Genomic DNA, 17491 nt, shown 5'->3' with positions numbered 1-17491 from the left:
GCTGTGTTACCTTGAGCAAATTATTAGCCTCTCAGAGCCTCCGTTTCTTTAGATTGGAGATAGCAGAGTAATAACAGCCACTCACCGTCTAGAGGGTTTTAAGCACTAAATGAGATAACGCAGGTAGAGGGCCTCGTCTACCTAGGGCGGTGATGGTGAGGACTCAGCACAAAGCCCCCGCTCTCTCCTTATCCTTTCCTGAGGCTCTTTCCCTCCCTAAAAGGTCTGTGTGGCCAAGGCGGTGAGGCCCCTCTGCCCTGTGTCCTCCGTGGACCTCGCAGTGACCCACAGAGACAGCCAGAACTAGGCAGGTACCAACATCTGAAGCAACTCAACTATACATTAGAGACCCCAGAATCCCCCAGCCCCCAGGCTCCCTGCCCCAGCCAGTGCTGCCTGCGCCCCGCCCTCGTCCCCTGGTGTCCCCTCTCCGCCCTCTCCCCTCGCGGAGATGGATGTGAAGTCTGTGCGGGAACCTTGCGTCCCAGACCCGGCTGAGAACCGGGTGGGGGCCAAGTCGTCTGACCCTCCCCCTCCCCAGCTCCGCGCCCCCTGGCCAGAGAGGGCGAGATCTTAGGGGACGGTCCCCAGCCGGGCCCGCACGCACCGTTCTCGCAGCTGGAGTTGCCGACCCGCAGCTCCATGGGGCCCCGGGCGGACCCGCGCTCCCCGGCTCCGAGCAGGTGACCGCGACGTGTCCCGGCGTGGCTCGCACGCGAGAAGACGCCCGGATCGGGACCCAGGGGTGGGGAGAATGACGCGCCCCAGAGGGGGAGGGTCCCCGGGGAGGAGTCACCCGGGGTCTTGGGCAACTCCGGGGGCTGCGGGCCCAGCGCTCCGGTCGCCCGTGGAGGGGCGCGTGCCCTCCCGGGGTGCGGACGCCGCCGGGCTCCCAGCAACGGAGTCGCCGCCCGGTGCCCGGGCAGGAGGCGAGGGGGCGGGTCCCCGGGCGCCGCCGCTCTGGGACGCCTGGACTGGCACCCAGTTCTATCTGCAGCGACAGAGGTGATGGTCCCCTGGACGGCGGGAGAGGGGCTGGGAGGGGGTAGTGGCACTGCTACCAGTGGGGACCCGGGTTCCTTCCTCCCTCTGTCCCTCCCTTCCCTCTTCCCTCTTTCCTCTCCATCCCTCTCTCACTCACTCCCTTCCCTCCTTTCTCCCTCCACCTTTCCCTGCCTTATTTATTTATTCAACATAGGTCTAATCTGTGCCAGGCCCTGGTAAGTAACAGGTACATAGTAAGTGCCTAATAAACAAATGCTCAATATATATTTATGTCCAATGAATAGATGATAGGAATCTGTAAATTGAATGAAAGAAGCAAATAAAGTGACTGGAGACAAAAACAAGTCAGACTATTCCTTTTCCCCCAAGTATATATTAATGGGGGAAACAAAATGAGATCACCTATCTATAGACCAATGCTTTCCAAATTACCATTTAAAATTAATAGTCGTAATGTAAAGTGTATTTGTTACTGTGGGTAATAGTAGAAAAACACTCACCTGGACCATAAAAACACTCACGTAGTGCTTGCTATAGGCCAGGCAGAGTTCTAAATGCTGAAAAATTCTGGTTCATTTAATCCTCATGACAACCATGTGAGCTACATACTTTTATGATCTACAGAAAAGAAACTGAGACAGCCTCTTCTTGCCCCTCTGTGTGTATGTGAACCACCTTGGGGTGGGCAGGGCAGAGGTTAGAACAGAAAGGGTGGTCCCAGCCATTGCCAACAGAACACATCCAAGTGCACAGGTCTTTAAGTGCACCCAGGTCTGCCCCTAACTTTGGAGGGGTGTGACGCCGGAGTTCAGGTGGAGGCGAGGACATCCAAGACCAGTATGAATTGGAACACGGAGCAGCAAGAAAGTGGATGATTGGCCCTATTGGGAAATGATAGTTCATTATGGAAAAATATATGCATCTATGCTATCTGAGAGGAGGAATTTAATTTATTTTTCTGTTACCTAAGCATCTCTGCTGCTCAGATACTCCTTGTGCAACAAAATAGTGTCCACTCTGACACTGGCCATGGTACAGCCCCCTCAAACCCTCACTGCATTCAAACCCGATGCTTTTGTTCTGAGAACATAGGACAAGAGATGTGGAGTGTTTCCTTATGGCCTAACTTTTCCCCCCTAGCTTTATTGATGTATGATTAAAGAAAATGTATATATTTAAGGTGTACAGTGTGGTGATTTGTACATATACACATACACAATCAAGCTAATTAATACATCCATCACTTCACATAGTTACCGTGTGTGTGCACGTGCACACGCGTGCGTGTGGTGAGAACACCTAAGATCTAGTGGCCCCCTTAGTGGCCTGACTTTTTAAATCACAAGAGGATGTTTAAGATTGCAGTTGCCAGAGCTGAGCCTGGATCCTAAGAGACAGATGCATATATGTGTTCTTTAATACATTCATTTTTATATGTCTGTGATTTGTGAAGCCACTAAATTTCAGGGTCCAAGGAAAAGGCTCCCTTGCCTGGGGTTAAGGGAAATCCCGTGCTTTGAGACGGTGCTTTTCAGAGTTAGGTAAATTTTGTGTTTTAGGGTATGAGGTGGAGGGATCTGGGATCCACTGCCAGTCTTTCCACACCCTCTGTGGGCCTCAGGCTCCCCATCTGTTCCAGGAGGGGGCTGGGCCTCCCCAGGGCTGGCATCGGAGCATCTCCCACCAGTGCAGACATGAAGGGCCCCATTGTACTGCAGGCTCCTTGGCTGCTGTCCTGACAAAGCCCTTTTCTCCTTCAGCCACAATGGCCGTGTCAGGCAGGTAGCAGGGCCTGCAGCATTGTCTACCCAGAAAAGAACAACAGGATTCACTGTCTGTCACAGGCTCAGTCTCCCTGGGGAGGCAAGTGGCTTTGGAAGGGTCTAACCAGCCCAGGGACAGATGAGTTCTGTCCTTAGCCAACCAGGGACTGGTGAACCTGCCACAACTCCTTTGGTCAATTATTTAGGAATGAGCATGAAAACAAATTTATCAAAACCCAGGTTCCTAAAAACTTGGCTTTTCTAAGTGCATGTCTACATGTCTTATGTTACAGAGTTGTACTATTCAACATGGTAGCCACCACCCACATGTGGCTGCTGAAAACTTGAAAAGCTAATCCAAATGGTGATGTGCTATATGTGTAAAACAGTTTCTGTTAATGTTTTGGACCAGATAATTCTTTGTTGTGGGGGGTGTTCTTTGTAGAATTGTAGAATATTTAGTAGCATCCCTGGTCTATACCCTATGCCAGACACACACAACTCCACCCCCTGCCCGCCTGGTTTTGACAACCAAAAACATCCCCAGACAAAATTGCCCCAGGTTGAGAACCACCCAGATTTCGAAGACTTAGTGAGAAAAAGAGAATATAAAATATCTCATTAATGATTTTTTAATAGGGATTATATATTGAAATGATAATATTTTTGGATACATTGGGTTAAGTAAAATATAGTATTAAATTAATTTTCCCTAATTCTTTTTACTTTTTATAAGGTGGTTACTAAACAATTTAACAGCACCATTGGACAGTGCTGTTATAGAGGGAGAAACTGAGAGCCAGAGGGCAATTGACCAGTGGAAGGTCACAGAGCAACAGGCAGAGTCAGGAACCCAGTCAGTTTTCCAGACTGGTACCCTAGACCAACTCTACTACTCCACACAGCTTCATAGCTGAAAGGAGATCCAAAAATCACTGTGCTGGAAGTTTCCAGAACGGTTTGCTCAAAGAGCAGTGGAGGAGGAATAGAGAGTAGAGACATAAGTACTATTAATGCTGTTTATAGAGGGCTTGCCATATGTCATATGCACGCTCACTAATCCTTGCAACAACCCTGGGAAGCAGGTTTGGTTATTATCCCCATTTTCTAGATGAGGAAACAGAAGTCCTATGAGGACACTCAGCCTGCAAGTTGAGAAGCCAAGAATCAAACCCAGATATGGTTCAATACTATACATACTGCTGGGCCAGCCCCGTGGCGCACTCGGGAGAGTGCGGTGCTGGGAGCGCAGCGACGCTCTCGCTGCGGGTTCGGATCCTATATAGGGATGGCCGGTGCGCTCACTGGCTGAGCGCGGTGTGGGTGACACCACACCAAGGGTTGCACTCCCCTTACCGGTCACGAAAAAAACAAAACAAACAAACAACAAAAAAATACTATACATACTGCTTTATAGTCCCAGGTCTAGTGACCATCTATGAGACTTCAGTAGGTCACTTCTCCTTGCATCCTACCCTGAGTAAGAGGACTGGGCAAGATATAGTCTGAAGTCCTTTCTAGCCTGGCAGAGCTGGTCTTCCGGGCCAGGTGGGGAAGGGCAGCTGGCTGTCACCTCCATCAGGCTGACAGGGTATCGTGGGATCTGGACAATCAGCATGCAGAGACCCTTTTCCAGGTGTGTCCCCAGGATGGCTGCTATCCTCATGAGGAGCTTTATTGTTATCAGAAATAATGCTTGGAATGCACACATGTGCACTAGGTGTGGTTCTCAGAAGAGCACCATGCCCAGTGATGGCATCCACATGCAACTGGCATCAATAATGTTTATTAGAACAACTCTCTGATACTGAGTTCTTTGTGTGCTAAGCACTCAGTAGGCATTAGCTCATGTGCTCATTACAGTACCTTACTCTGGGTATCATTTTAAGTCTTATTTTACAGATGAAGAAACTTAGGCTCAGGGAGGTGAACTGACTTCCTGAGGTCACACACAATGATAGTGACAGAACTTCAAGCTGGGATTGTGCATTCCCAGAGCAGCTCTCTTAACCCAGGCACTGGTTCAATGAGGCTAGAGCCTTCTTTCCCAGACCACTTCCTGGTCCTCCTCTGTATGGGGTTGCTGGGGAGATTGGGGCCATCCAGAAACCACAGTGGTAACTATATAAGCTTCTTTTTTCAGAGACAGCTGGAAGGGCTCACCTAATCAAGCCCCTTAGTTGGCAGATAGGGAAACTGAGACACAGAGAGGGGCAAAGTCATGCCCAACATCACTTGTATAATTTGTGGTAGACTCAGTACTTCACTCAAAGTCATTTGAGTTCCCATCCAGCATGTTTATCTCCCTTTTTACTTTCTGGGCAGAAAGGGCTGAACTTTGGGCAAATCATGATGTAATATTTTTTGGCCATTTTTTAAAAGATGAGCCAGTGCACAGGATTTCACACACATCATTAATCCTCACAAGAAGCCTATGAATTAGGTATTGCTATTATTCATGTTTTAGAGATGAGAAAACTGAGGCTCAGGGAGGTTAAGTTGTCTGAATTAAATGGTGGAGTGATAAGGAAACCCAGCAGACTGATTCTAGGGCCAGTTTCTTCCTCACTCTTCCCAGGCTGGTTGCATTGCATCTGTGGGATTCTCCCACCAGAACATCTGCCTACAGGTGCAAGACTTTCAAATTACTGTGGAGGGCAGAGCTCACTCCGAGGCACATATGTGGAAGTGCAGCATTGCTTGGCCATGATGTGGGTGTGCAGAGAGCCTAATGCACTTAAATTATGTATAAGAAATTCAGATCATATCAAAAACTAGCTATAGTTAAAATAATGATACTGATGTGAACTATTACTTGTTGCACGACTTCTATGTTGCAAGTTCTTTACATGTATTACCTGTAATTCTTACAGCAATCCCACATTAGATAACTTCATGCTATGTGAATTCCATGGTAACTACATGGTGATGACAGTGAGACATTGTGAGGTCAAGATCACACAGATGATAAGTAGCTAAGCTGGGATTGGAGCAGATTCTCAAAGCACCTGCTGTTGTATCTTTCTTGTTCCCTACCATTTGCTTCTCTGAGTCACCAGCAACCCCAGGGTGAGGGAACAAGGGAGACTGTAGTGACGCTCATCCCCTGGGCCTGTGTGGTTGTGAGGTCAAGATCACACAGATGATAAGTAGCTAAGCTGGGATTGGAGCACATTCTCAAAGCACCTGCTGTTGTATCTTTCTTGTTCCCTACCATTTGCTTCTCTGAGTCACTGGCAACCCCAGGGTGAGGGAACAAGGGAGACTGTAGTGACGCTCATCCCCTGGGCCTGTGTGGACCTGCAGCATTTGGTACTTGGGAATGGGGAGGGTAGGAACACAGTGAGCTCAGAGTGTGGCCAGAGGAAATACTGATTCTAAAGTGGGAAAGTCAACTTGAAAATGAATGACAAACTGAGTCTCCGTTTTTCTTTTTGGTTTTAAAAAATAAAAACCAAATCCCATCCAAAACCCATCTCAGATCCTGATGTGGACCTGAGTTCCTTCCCATATGTTTCCCCCATATGTACAGTGAAAATAAAGGACTACGTCAGTGGTTTTTAAAACCTTTTTTTCTTTTTTGGTGGGATGGGAATAGACAGCAAACCTTTTTTCCAAACAGAAAGTTACATGGAAGGACAACATTCAAACCTCTTTAAAGAGCAGCTTCTTTTGTTGATTCAGGGCAGGAGCCTGGAATCTTGTCCCCTCCCCCTCAACCTCCGTGTTCTTTCTCTGTTGCCCCCTCCCCTGCAGCCTCTGCTGAGAAATCCCCCATCCCACTAGGTCTTAGAAGATTGCAGGTTGACAGTGGGAGGCTGTGTGGTCTCCTGGGGATGCAACATGGGCACTGACTGTTGCTCTTATGGGATGCTCCCACAGAGCTGGTGTAGAGCTCAGAATGGCCAGAGGCTTCCCTTTATGGAGAGGGTGTGAGGGGGAGCCCATAGGCTCAGAGCCTTCTCAGTTCTCCAGGCCCATTTGTCAGGGCCCTGGGACACCGGCATATTATAGCAGGTATGTTCAGACCACGTGGGTCTGAACACTCCTGCATGGGACAGTCTGAGTCCCAAGGGGAAATTCCCACTCCTGAGCAGCACGTGATGTGAGGCGTGGTGTGGACGAGGTATTTTATTTGCAAGCTCAAATAAAATTGGCTCAGCGTCCTTCAGGGATTCTGAGGAGAAAGAGTGATTTCGGGGTTGTGTATGGGTCTCACCTTGACCACACCCAATAGGTATCCCTTACTTATTCTTTCTGGGCCTCAGCTGTCTTATATGTAAATAGAGATAATACTAAAGTTACCTTTCACTGAGTACTTGTTATGTGCAGATTCTACGTCAGCGTTTCCCTGCATCATATCAGCAAACCCTCACAATAACCTTATGAGGTAGCTGTTGTAGTACTCGTTTTACAAATGAGGAAACAGGTGCAGAAAAGTTAGATGGCCTGCCTACGTTCACACAGCTATAGCTGTCAAATAGCAGAGCTAAGATGCAAACTCGTGTTTATCTGACTCCAAAGCCATCTTCATGTGCAACCTTATACCACCTTCTTAAGATAAAACCTGCTTCAAAGGGTTGTTTTGAGAATCACGAAAAACAATCTAAGTCATAATCACAGAGATGGCATATAGCAGGTGCTCTGCAAATGAGTTCTCTTTCCTGTCTCCGTGCTAAATGCACCAAAAGTCCTCTACAGACCTGAAGGAGTTGATGAGCATCCATAAGTTCCTCTCTTGCCAGTAGGTAAAAGTAGGGAAAAGGAAGAGAATTCTGCCCGAGTTTAGGGAAGCTTTTTCCTGTAAACAAGCTTCCGTGTTCCATGGAACACCATTCCACATTGTTCTGTGTTCAATGAACTTTGGAAATTCTCCATCCTCAACCCCTCTCTGGGTGATGCCCATTGCACATTGGCATATTAAAAGCACTGAGAAATCCTGCTGTAAAGAATCCTGCCCAATTTAGCTTAACCCAAAGTGTTCCAAACCCCACTGATCATGGAGTCCCTTCTCCCAACATAATACCTACTGACATCCTGTTCTAGAGAACACACTTGGGAGGCAAGCTGATTCTTGTCCATTTATGCACATAAGGCAAGTAAGGGCCAGAGAATTTATGTGCGTTGTCCAAGGTCATACAGTGATCCAGTGGTGGATGTTTTGCAAATGAAGCCTTATTCTTGAATTCATCGTTGAGATGCAGGGCAGAGTAGAGGTTAGAAGCAGGAACCTGGAGTCAGACAGCTCAGTTTATATCCTGCTTCCATCATTCTTTAGTCATTTGCTCTTGAGCGGTTTTCTTAAACTCTCTGGGCCTCCATTTCCTCATCGGTTATACAGGGATAATAATATGGTACGGACCTCATGAGGCTAATTTGGGGATCCAGTGAGTTAATATAGGAAAAGTGTTTGGAATAGCACCTAGCATGAAGTAAGAAGTTAGTTAATTATCACTGTGCCTGGTGGAGTTTCACATAAAATGAAGATCACTTGAGTGGCGTCAGCACTGGACATGAGGTCTGAGGCTTGAGATTGTCTGCTGCCGGCCAGGGCTCACCAGTGCCTTGCTGAAGGGAGGCCAGTCATTGGCTGGCAGCTCGGGGGAAGCCTGTTTTCCAGACAAAGTTCCCAGGAGAGGAGTGGTCCAAGCCACCTCCCCCTAGGGCCAGGTCTGTTGGTACTGCCAGACATGACAATTTCCACATTTCTGCCTCTTCTCCTTGTATCTTGTGTAAGCTCAGAGGAATCCTTGATGAAATCGCCAATTTGCAAGACTAGACAGGTCTGGGAGGAGGAGCTGGGATGAGCAGAATTGTACCAGGGGCATGGGCTTATTAGCCAGATGGTCCTGGCTTCAAATCCAGGCTATGGCACTTCCCAGTTGCATGATTTTGGCCAAGTCACTTAACTTCTCCGAGTCTCAGTTTCTTCATTCATAAAACAGAGATAACAATGTTACCTCCTTCCTAAGTCTGTTGTGAGGTACAAAGCAATAACAACTAATGTTAATAAGTGCATACTACATGTCAGGCACTGTGCTAACAACCAGGGGTTGCTAGTTTCATTCTAGACAAAGTCTCTGCCCTCATGGAGCTTACATTCTAGAGGGGGTAGACACGCTTCAAATAAGCAAAGAAATTAAAAAAAAAAATCAGAGTGTAATAATGTATGTAAAGAAAATAAAGTACAGGACAGAGAGGGAATGATAAAATGGTCTGGAAAGGCCTCCCTGAGGTGGTGATATTTAAACTGAAATCTGATTGAAAAGGAGTGAACCAAATGCAAAAATCTGGGTGAAGAGCCTTCCAGACAGAGGAAACAGCTAGCACAAACAAGGTAGGAGCGAGCTCGGTTTGTTTGAGGGATTAAACAGAAGGCCCTTATGATGAGGAAAGGGAAAATGGTACATGGAAATCATCTACTCCTACTGCATACCCAAGAGAATGAAAACCTATGTCCACACAAAAACTTGTACGTGAATGTTCATAGCAGCATTATTCGTAATATCCAAAAAGTGGAAAGCCCCAAATGTCCATCAACTGGTGAGTGGATAACAAAGTGTGGTACGTCCCTGCAATGGAATATTACTTGGCCATAAAAGGAATGAAGCACTGATACATGCTATGACATATAGGAGCCTTGAAAACACTATGAAAGAAGCCAGACACAAAAGGCCACATATTATACGATTCCATTAATACAAAATGTCCAGAATAGGTAAATTGACAGAGACAAAAAGTAGATTAATGGCTCCCAGGGGCTGGGGGCAGTGAAGAATGGAGAGAGACTGCTAATGGGGATGGGGTTTGGAAAAGGAGGTGATAAAAATGTTCTGGAATTAGATAGTGGCAATTGTTGCACGATTTTGTGAATATACTAAAAACCACTGAATTGTACACCTTAAAACGAAAACTTTATGGTAAATGGATTATTTCTCAATTTTTTAAAAATCAGAAGGCTAGGTAGGGGTCAGCTTAGAAGTCATGCTGAAGGGTGTGGGTTATGTACTACTGCTATGCCCATATTACACAGAGGCAGGTCCTAACACAGAGAGGTTAAGCAACTTGCCTGGGGCCACACAGCTGTGAAGTGACTGAGCTGGGATTTACAAGGAGGCTGCCTGGCATGAGTCCGTTCTTTTAAATAAAACATTTATATAGCACATCCAGCAAGTACTCAATTTTATGGGGTTGGGGTTTCAGTGTCCGGATTCCCTCCCCTTGAGGCTTCCACTCGTTGCTGGGCTCCACTCTCTGAGACGCAACCTCTCCACCTGCCTCCTCCCAGGAAGACAGACTGAGGACCAGGAGTCTTGCCCTTCCCTTTGGATAGAGCCCCAGCCTCCTCAGCTACTCATTAACTTTCCGCCAACACAGTCACACTGGAAATTCTGGTTTGCGAGCCAGGCCTGCATGAGGGACCCCAAGGGAATCCAGAGCGTGGGTTAAGGTGTCTTCACCACTTACAGGTGACGTGGGGAGCTAACCTGTCCCTCTGCCGTGGAGGACCTCCGCCTGCTGGTGCGCGAGGGGATGGGAGGGCAGGGCAGAGGTCCGCCCACAAAGTCTGATTGGCTGCAGACCAAGGCGCTGGGCCAATAAAAAGCCACGCCTTTTTTTTTTTTTTTTTTTTTTTAGTTGCGCTAAAGATCAGCTGGTGACAATTATATGCATTTTGCTACCAGAAGGAAAACGTAGATTATTTTGCAACTGGCCCCATAAATATGTTTGCACCTCCCTATCTGGTGTGCGGCATTCCCAGAAAGCCTGTACAGCCTGGTCTGACCTTTGGCCAAGCCCCAACAAGACCAGGAGTGGTCCTCATTGTAGGGAAGGGCCTCACCGGTAATTTTTTAACTTTTTAGGTGCCCCAAATCTCTGTAAGAATTTCACAAGAAAAAACTGCCAATACTGGCCCCAGAGAGATGCACACACCACTCTGCACCAAATTTTAGGAGGACTTGTATTAATAACCCTTGGCTTTTGGCCCAAGGGGAGAAAAAAATCATATATATTTTTGGATGTACCTTTTTATTGAGGCCAAACTTCATAGAGAGTAGTTGCAGAATGTTAAGTGTGAAGATCGATGGTTTTTAAATATATACACACCCTTGTATCTGCCATTCAGGTATGTTATAAAACATTTCGGGCCGGCCTGGTGGCGCACTGCTACAGTGCGCCGCTTGGGAGCGCGGTGGCGCTCCTGCCGAGGGTTCGGATCCCACATACAGACCGGTTCCCGCTCACTGGCTGAGCGAGGTGTGGGAGCAACACCGAGGGTTGCGATCCCGTTGCCGGTCCCGGTCCGGTACGGGCGCGACACTGAGGGTTGCGATCCATTGCCGGACACGAAAAAAGACAAAAAGGAAAAAAAAAAAACATTTCTTGCCCTTAGAATGGCCCAAAGAAATTTTGCCAAGACTTTTTTGAGGACTTCACAAAACTGACTCCTAGCCAAGACATGTAATTGCTCTGAGTATCATCACTATCCCATACACACAAGATTTTTATACTTATTCCTTTGTAGGGTGGCTATTTATTTATGTGATGATGTCTCCCACCACCCTGGGGCTCCGTGGAAGCTCAGCCTTGTGTTATAAATTCTGGTTCCTCCAATGCTGATGACATGGGTACCAAGACACTGTGGATGTTCTCTGGATTGTATCACCTTCTCCAAATCAATACAATTGATGATAACAACTACGAATCATGGAGGGCTAAGCACGGGGCTAGGACTTACACATAATTTTAGTCTTCACATGAACCCTATGAGGAAAGTAGTATTATAACCATTTCACAATGAGGTCTACTGAGGTTAAGAGTCTTGCCCAAGACCACAAAGCTGGTCAGTGGCACTTGGATGCAAACCAAAGTCTGCTTGACACCAAAACTCCACAACTGTACACAGCCAGCCCTCAGCATCTGGTTCCATTTCCATGGGTCCTGCATCTGTGGATTCAACCAACCTTGGATCAAAAATATTTTTTTTCAAGGGGCCGGCCTGGTGGTGCACTGCTACAGTGCACCGTTTGGGAGCGCGGCAGCGCTCCCGCCGAGGGTTCGGATCCCACATACAGACCGGCTGCTCACTGGCTGAGCGAGGTGCAGGCGCAACACCGAGGGTTGCGATCCCGTTGCCGGTCCCGGTCCGGTGCGGGCGCGACACTGAGGGTTGCGATCCATTGCCGGTAACGAAAAAAGGGAAAAAAAAATATTTTTTTCAAAATTGCATCTGTCCTGAACATGTACAGACTATTTTTTTGTCTTTATTTCCAAAACAATACAGTACAACAACTACTTACATAGCATTCACATTTTGTTTGGTATTATAAGTAATCTAGAGATGATTTAGTGTGGAATATACTATAAAGCATATGTATTTCACAGGGCCTGGTTTTCCAAAGCCTTGCAGTTTCAAATATTGACCTTGCAAGGACAGGAAATTTTCCTCTGGCTATAAGTCTCTGGTTTAAGATAACAATTGTGGCATAGCAGGTTGCTGGCTCAAAGACAGACTAGTTACTGATTGTTATGTAAAGATACTGAGAAATTGCTGTTAAGAAGGAATGTTTGCTAAGATCAAGCTGTTGTTGATAGGACCACTTAATTGTCTACTGGAATGTCATCTGGCTTGTTTCACTGAAAGTTACCAGCCTGTACTGTTAAACTATAACCCCACCTGTCTCTTCCTGTAACTTCCTGGTCTAGAAAATAAATGCAGGAAGAGAACCCCAATTCGGCATTAATTTCCCAAGGAAGGGATGCCTCTTGCTTGAGGGTTCCTGCGGGAGATTAACCACTTCGTGACTTCTCCCTGCTCAGAAGAGATGGGCTTTGAGTAATCCTTTGTATCTCTGTCACCTAGGGGAAGTGGGGTGACAAATCCGTGGGGGGCAAAGCAATGCAAAGCAACAATTTAAAGTACAGGGAAGGATGAACATAAGTTACATGCAAATACTATGCCTTTTATTTAAGGGACTTGAGCATATGTAGATTTCGGTATCCACAGGAGGTCCTGGAACCTATCCACCATGGATACGGAGGGATGACTGTACCAACCTTCCTCTTTTCTTAGTTCCTCTAGCAGGAGGGAGATGCGTACAGGAGGGGGATGAAGGGCTGAAGGTACAAGAGGAGATTGGGCCTCTTGTTTGTGCACCCTGATTCTAGCTTCCTAAGGATGACATCAAAGCTCATCTCTTCCCCCTTTCTTGCTTATAATAATGAGTATCAGTTAGATCATACATTTCTTAAATTATAAAAGTCCCACAAACTTTTAGCAAAAAATATAAATAAATAAATTGCAGTTCAGAGGGTATAAAAGGAAGGATAAGGATAAAAGTACCCTGACTACCCTACATCTGAGAAGCAATCACCACTGTTAACAGATTCTTTGGTATCCATCCAGAAACTATATACACACCCATAAAAGTGTATATTCTTGTTAAAAACGGAATCACATTGTATGGATTGTATTTCAAGCTGCTTTTCACCTTGCAATGTAACCTGCAGACGTTTTTATACTAGTTCGTATGAATATACTTTGTTATTTTGAGAACACTGCATCTTTTAAAAATATTCTAATGTATGAACCTTCCTAACTTAATTACGTTTCTACTGATCATCAGTAAGACAGGCTGTTTTCATGTTGAAGTGTTATAAACCATTGTAATGGACATCCCTGAATGTACCTCTTTATACATTCATACATATGGGATAAATTCTGGAAGTGGAATCACTGGGTTAAAGGATAAGATTATTAAAAAATGTTGATTTCTCCCAAAGAACTTGTGATAGGCAGAATATTAGCATCCCTCCCCCCATGTTCACATCCTAATCCCTGGAACCCATGAATATGTTGTTACCTTACACTGTGAAAGAGACTTGGTAGATGCAATAAAGGATTTTGAGCTGGGGAGAAGAGTCTGGATTTTCCAGGAGGGCCCAGTGGAATCACAAGTGTCCTTATAAAAGGAGGGCGGGCGGGTCAGAATCAGAGAAGGCCATGTGAGGATGGAAGCGGGGGTTGACGTGATGCGGCCACGAGCCAGCAGCCTCTAGAAGCAAGAAGCAGCAAGAAGTGAGTTACCTGGAACCTCCAGAAACAACCAGCCTTGCTAACACCTTTATTTTAGCCCAGTGACCAAATTAAAAGACTTCTGTCTTTCGAAGTCCATAATTGTAAGTTAAGTTTGTGTTGCTTTAAGCCCCTAAGCTTGTGATAATTTGTTCCGGCAGCAATAGGAAATTAATATAAGGCCGCATCCTCTCTCATTTCCACCAAGAGAGTAGGAGGCTGCTTGATTCCCCAAATCTTCCCAAACACTGCAAATATACTCTGCCAGTGTAGAGTAGAAGTCATTAATCTGTTGTATTCCTTTGAGAATTGGAAGCTCTCTGTAAATCACTTTCTAGAAAGAGAAAAAACCGTATACTCGTTTGTACATGTGCCTGCTATTTCAGAGTAGTCATGGACCCTGAAGCTTCTCCCTGGACTCCCAAGGTTAGAGCTTTCCTTTTGGAACCTTGGGTTCCCCTTCCTTTGCCCTCTCCCCCAAGGTAGGCTCAGGTTCACATCCATGTCTCAGTCTGGGAAGTCTCAGACTGCTAGGGTAGGAAGAGTCCTTAGAGATCATCTGGGTTCTGTGCTCATTTTAAAGATGGAGAAAATGAGTCCCGAGCTAGAAAATCTAGGATTAGACGCAGGTATCACGATTTCCAGAGCCATGTACTCTCTGCCTATACATCATTCTCTGCAGGGGAGGAGTATGCGGGAGAATCTGGGCCCGGGGGAGTGAGGCTTTGGAGTCACCTCAAATCCCAGGTGAGGCCAGTTTTCTTAATCAACCTCAGGCAGGAAAGGCCTCTTATAGGCTCACGTTGCCCTCTATTGGGGAGGGGATGTGCAGGTAGAAGACCATCCAGGGATTCCTGGCTTCAGGTCCTGAGAATGAATTCTGGATTCTTGTTGGGAGCTAAGGGGCTGTCACGTGGGGCTGAGATGGGGAAATAGACTTCCCCACTCCGGTTTCAGGAGCAACCCTTTCTGGTCTGGCTTCCTAGGTTCTGCCATAGTCTCCTCCAATTGGTGGCTCTTCCTTATCTAGGATTGTTGGCTCCTGAATCTGTTGGAAAATAGCTTTGGACTGAACAGAGACCAGGAATGAGTGAGGTCTTCCAAGATCTACTTCGGCCTTCTCTGGGGGGTCCTGAGTGGAAACCTAGGTCGGGAAGAAAGAGACAGGGCCTGGATGCAGAGGGGAAACGAGTGGCTTCAGCTGGCCAGACCCTCTTCCCTGTGTCAGTGCCAGTTATTGGTCACTGACAGTGTGCCAGGCACCATGCCAACGTGATTCATGCGTCCTATCATTGGATCCTCACAACAACCCAAGAAGTAGGTATCTTGGCTGTTACTATTCTTATTGTATAGATAAGAAAACTGATGCCCAGAGAGATTAGGAACCTGCTAGTTCTCAGCAGAGCTGAGTTTTCAACAACTTGGCTCTTAACCAGTTACTGTCCTCTGCCTGCATTCTTGGCTGAGGAGGGTCCCTCCTGACAGAGAAAATTACCACCACCAAACCCCACGCTCAGCCCTGACTCTGTTCCTTTCACGTGTTAGTCCCTGTCCCTCCTGCCTCAATCCTACCTCTGTTTCTTTAGCCCTGGATAGTACGTAATTCCTCCCTTATCCATGGGGGACATGTTCCAAGATGCCCAGTGGATGCCTGAAACAGCAGATAGGACCAAACCCTATACATGTGTTAGTCCCTGTCCCTCCTGCCTCAATCCTACCTCTGTTTCTTTAGCCCTGGATAGTACGTAATTCCTCCCTTATCCATGTGGGACATGTTCCAAGATGCCCAGTGGATGCCTGAAACAGCAGATAGGACCAAACCCTATACATATATCATGTTTTTGTTCTTTCTATGCATACATACCTATGATAAAGTTTAATTTATAAATTAACCACAGTAAGAGATTAACAGAAATAACTAATAATAAAATAGAGCAATTATAACTGTAATAAAGTTACATGAATGTGGTCTCTATTTCAAAATGTCATTGCACTGTACTCATCTATTTCTGGACTGTGGTTGGCGAGGGTAAGTGAAACCACCGAAAGGGAAACCGCGGATAAGGGGGGACGACTGTACAACCTTAACACAGTTGGTACCAATCAGCCCGCTCTTCTCCTCTTTATGCCAGCTGCTGTTTTCAGGCATGTTCACTTGTCGACACAATGACCTGGTAAGCTTTCTTTTTTTGGCGGGTGGGGAGTGGAAAGAGGCCGGGGGGAAATGAATTCATGAAGTCAGTAGACATAGATGGAACATTTACGATGTCACCCATCGTGAAAGGCTCAGGCACTAAGATGGTGAGCAAGACAGAGGTGGCCCTACACACGTGGACTGTATTCATTAAATGGTCGCACATTTAACGTTGAGCTTTAATTTTGGTAAAGAACGAGAAGGTCAAGAGTAGAATGCTTGGAGAATATTTCTCAGAGCAACTGGGACCTAGGCTTCCAGGAGGAAGGGGCATTATGAGTGACTTGAAGGATGAGGAAAGATTTTAGTCTGTGAAGATTGGGAGGTGGGGTGGGGTTGGTGTGGGGGCATTTCTGGCAGGCGGGGCAGGTGTGAGGGTCCCTGGGGCAAGGAGGAGCCTGGGCCTCAGGAAGAACTGAATAAGGACAGTGGTGTGGCTGCTTCACCTCCATTGTGTTGTGAGACTGGGTCACAATATGGTGATATTTGCACCGCAGTGACAGGAGGAGTAAATGACAGAGAATATGTGGTAGCAGTAGATGGGCTGACCCCGGGCTGACCTGCCTAGAGTCATCCCCACCCCCCCTGCAGCTTCCAGTGCTCTCTCCAGCTCACACCTGGGCGTGACTCCTTGCCAGAAAGTGTTTTAGAAAAGCTCCAACCAGGGACCCCGATTTCCCTTTTTCCTGTCAGTCTGAAATTCCAAAAGACAAATCCCTGGGTTTTATTGTGACTAATGAAGGTGGAGTTTAGGGGCTGCATATTTTTCGCTCTGAAAGCATCTCACAGCATATTTTCCCAGGGAAACCCTCCCTCTTCCCTGCTCTGCCGGAAGCTCTGGGGTAGCCAGACAGTGAAGCATCTAGGATCAGCAGGGAATTGGCCCACAGGCCGGCTAAGGAAGAGAATCAGAGTAAATCAAACCATATGGGGATTGGGGACTGGCTTTGGGGGCTGGTTACTCTCCCCTTGCATTGAGGGAAGCAAATATGTCTTTATCCCTTTCCCACCGTGGGTTTTATTCTTTAGGGACACTGAACGCAGGATCAGAGCCAGCCCCCTGCTAAAGTTTGTGGGGTCTGGGGCAATGTACCACATACTCTATGTCTCTAAATAGTTAAAAATTCTATATCATGCCAATATATTATGAAATATGCTTTCTTTCTGACTTGACAAAATATAATTTCATAACACAAAATAAGGTACATGTAAAATCAGTTTTTATGATGAAAAGTTGGCAAAAATATCAAAGATGACTAAATTTAATTATCATTGGATATTTCTGGGTGTTCTGTTGTTGGGCTAATGATGTTTGGATAAATAAAGAATATGAATTATGTGTCTTTATGCATTCTATCAATTTTATTTTTCTTAATTTTAGCAATAATACATATATATATTTTTATATAGTTTGTGTTCTATTGCCAGTAATGTCAAATTAGACAACATCTC

The 17491-nt window shown here is 46.3% G+C and overlaps 1 protein-coding gene across 2 annotated transcripts in view; it reads right to left on the bottom strand.

Moving 5' to 3' along the window:
* Nucleotides 1–912, bottom strand: part of NIPAL4 (NIPA-like domain containing 4) — an 11980-nt gene extending 11068 nt beyond the window's left edge. The window contains exon 1 of one of the 2 annotated variants that reach the window (XM_008588879.1): nt 608–912. In XM_008588879.1, coding sequence (XP_008587101.1) covers nt 608–644 — 37 coding nt within the window. In that variant the 5' untranslated portion in view covers nt 645–912. The remainder of the gene's footprint in view (nt 1–607) is intronic. The other variant, XM_008588878.1, reaches the window with a different exon arrangement.
* Between the last annotated feature and the right edge of the window lie 16579 nt (nt 913–17491).

This window comes from Galeopterus variegatus, unplaced genomic scaffold, assembly GCF_000696425.1.
Source record: "Galeopterus variegatus unplaced genomic scaffold, G_variegatus-3.0.2 Scaffold5084, whole genome shotgun sequence".
Taxonomy (NCBI): domain Eukaryota; kingdom Metazoa; phylum Chordata; class Mammalia; order Dermoptera; family Cynocephalidae; genus Galeopterus; species Galeopterus variegatus.
Note: the sequence above shows the minus strand (reverse complement) of the source record. Positions and strands in the feature narration are given on the sequence as shown.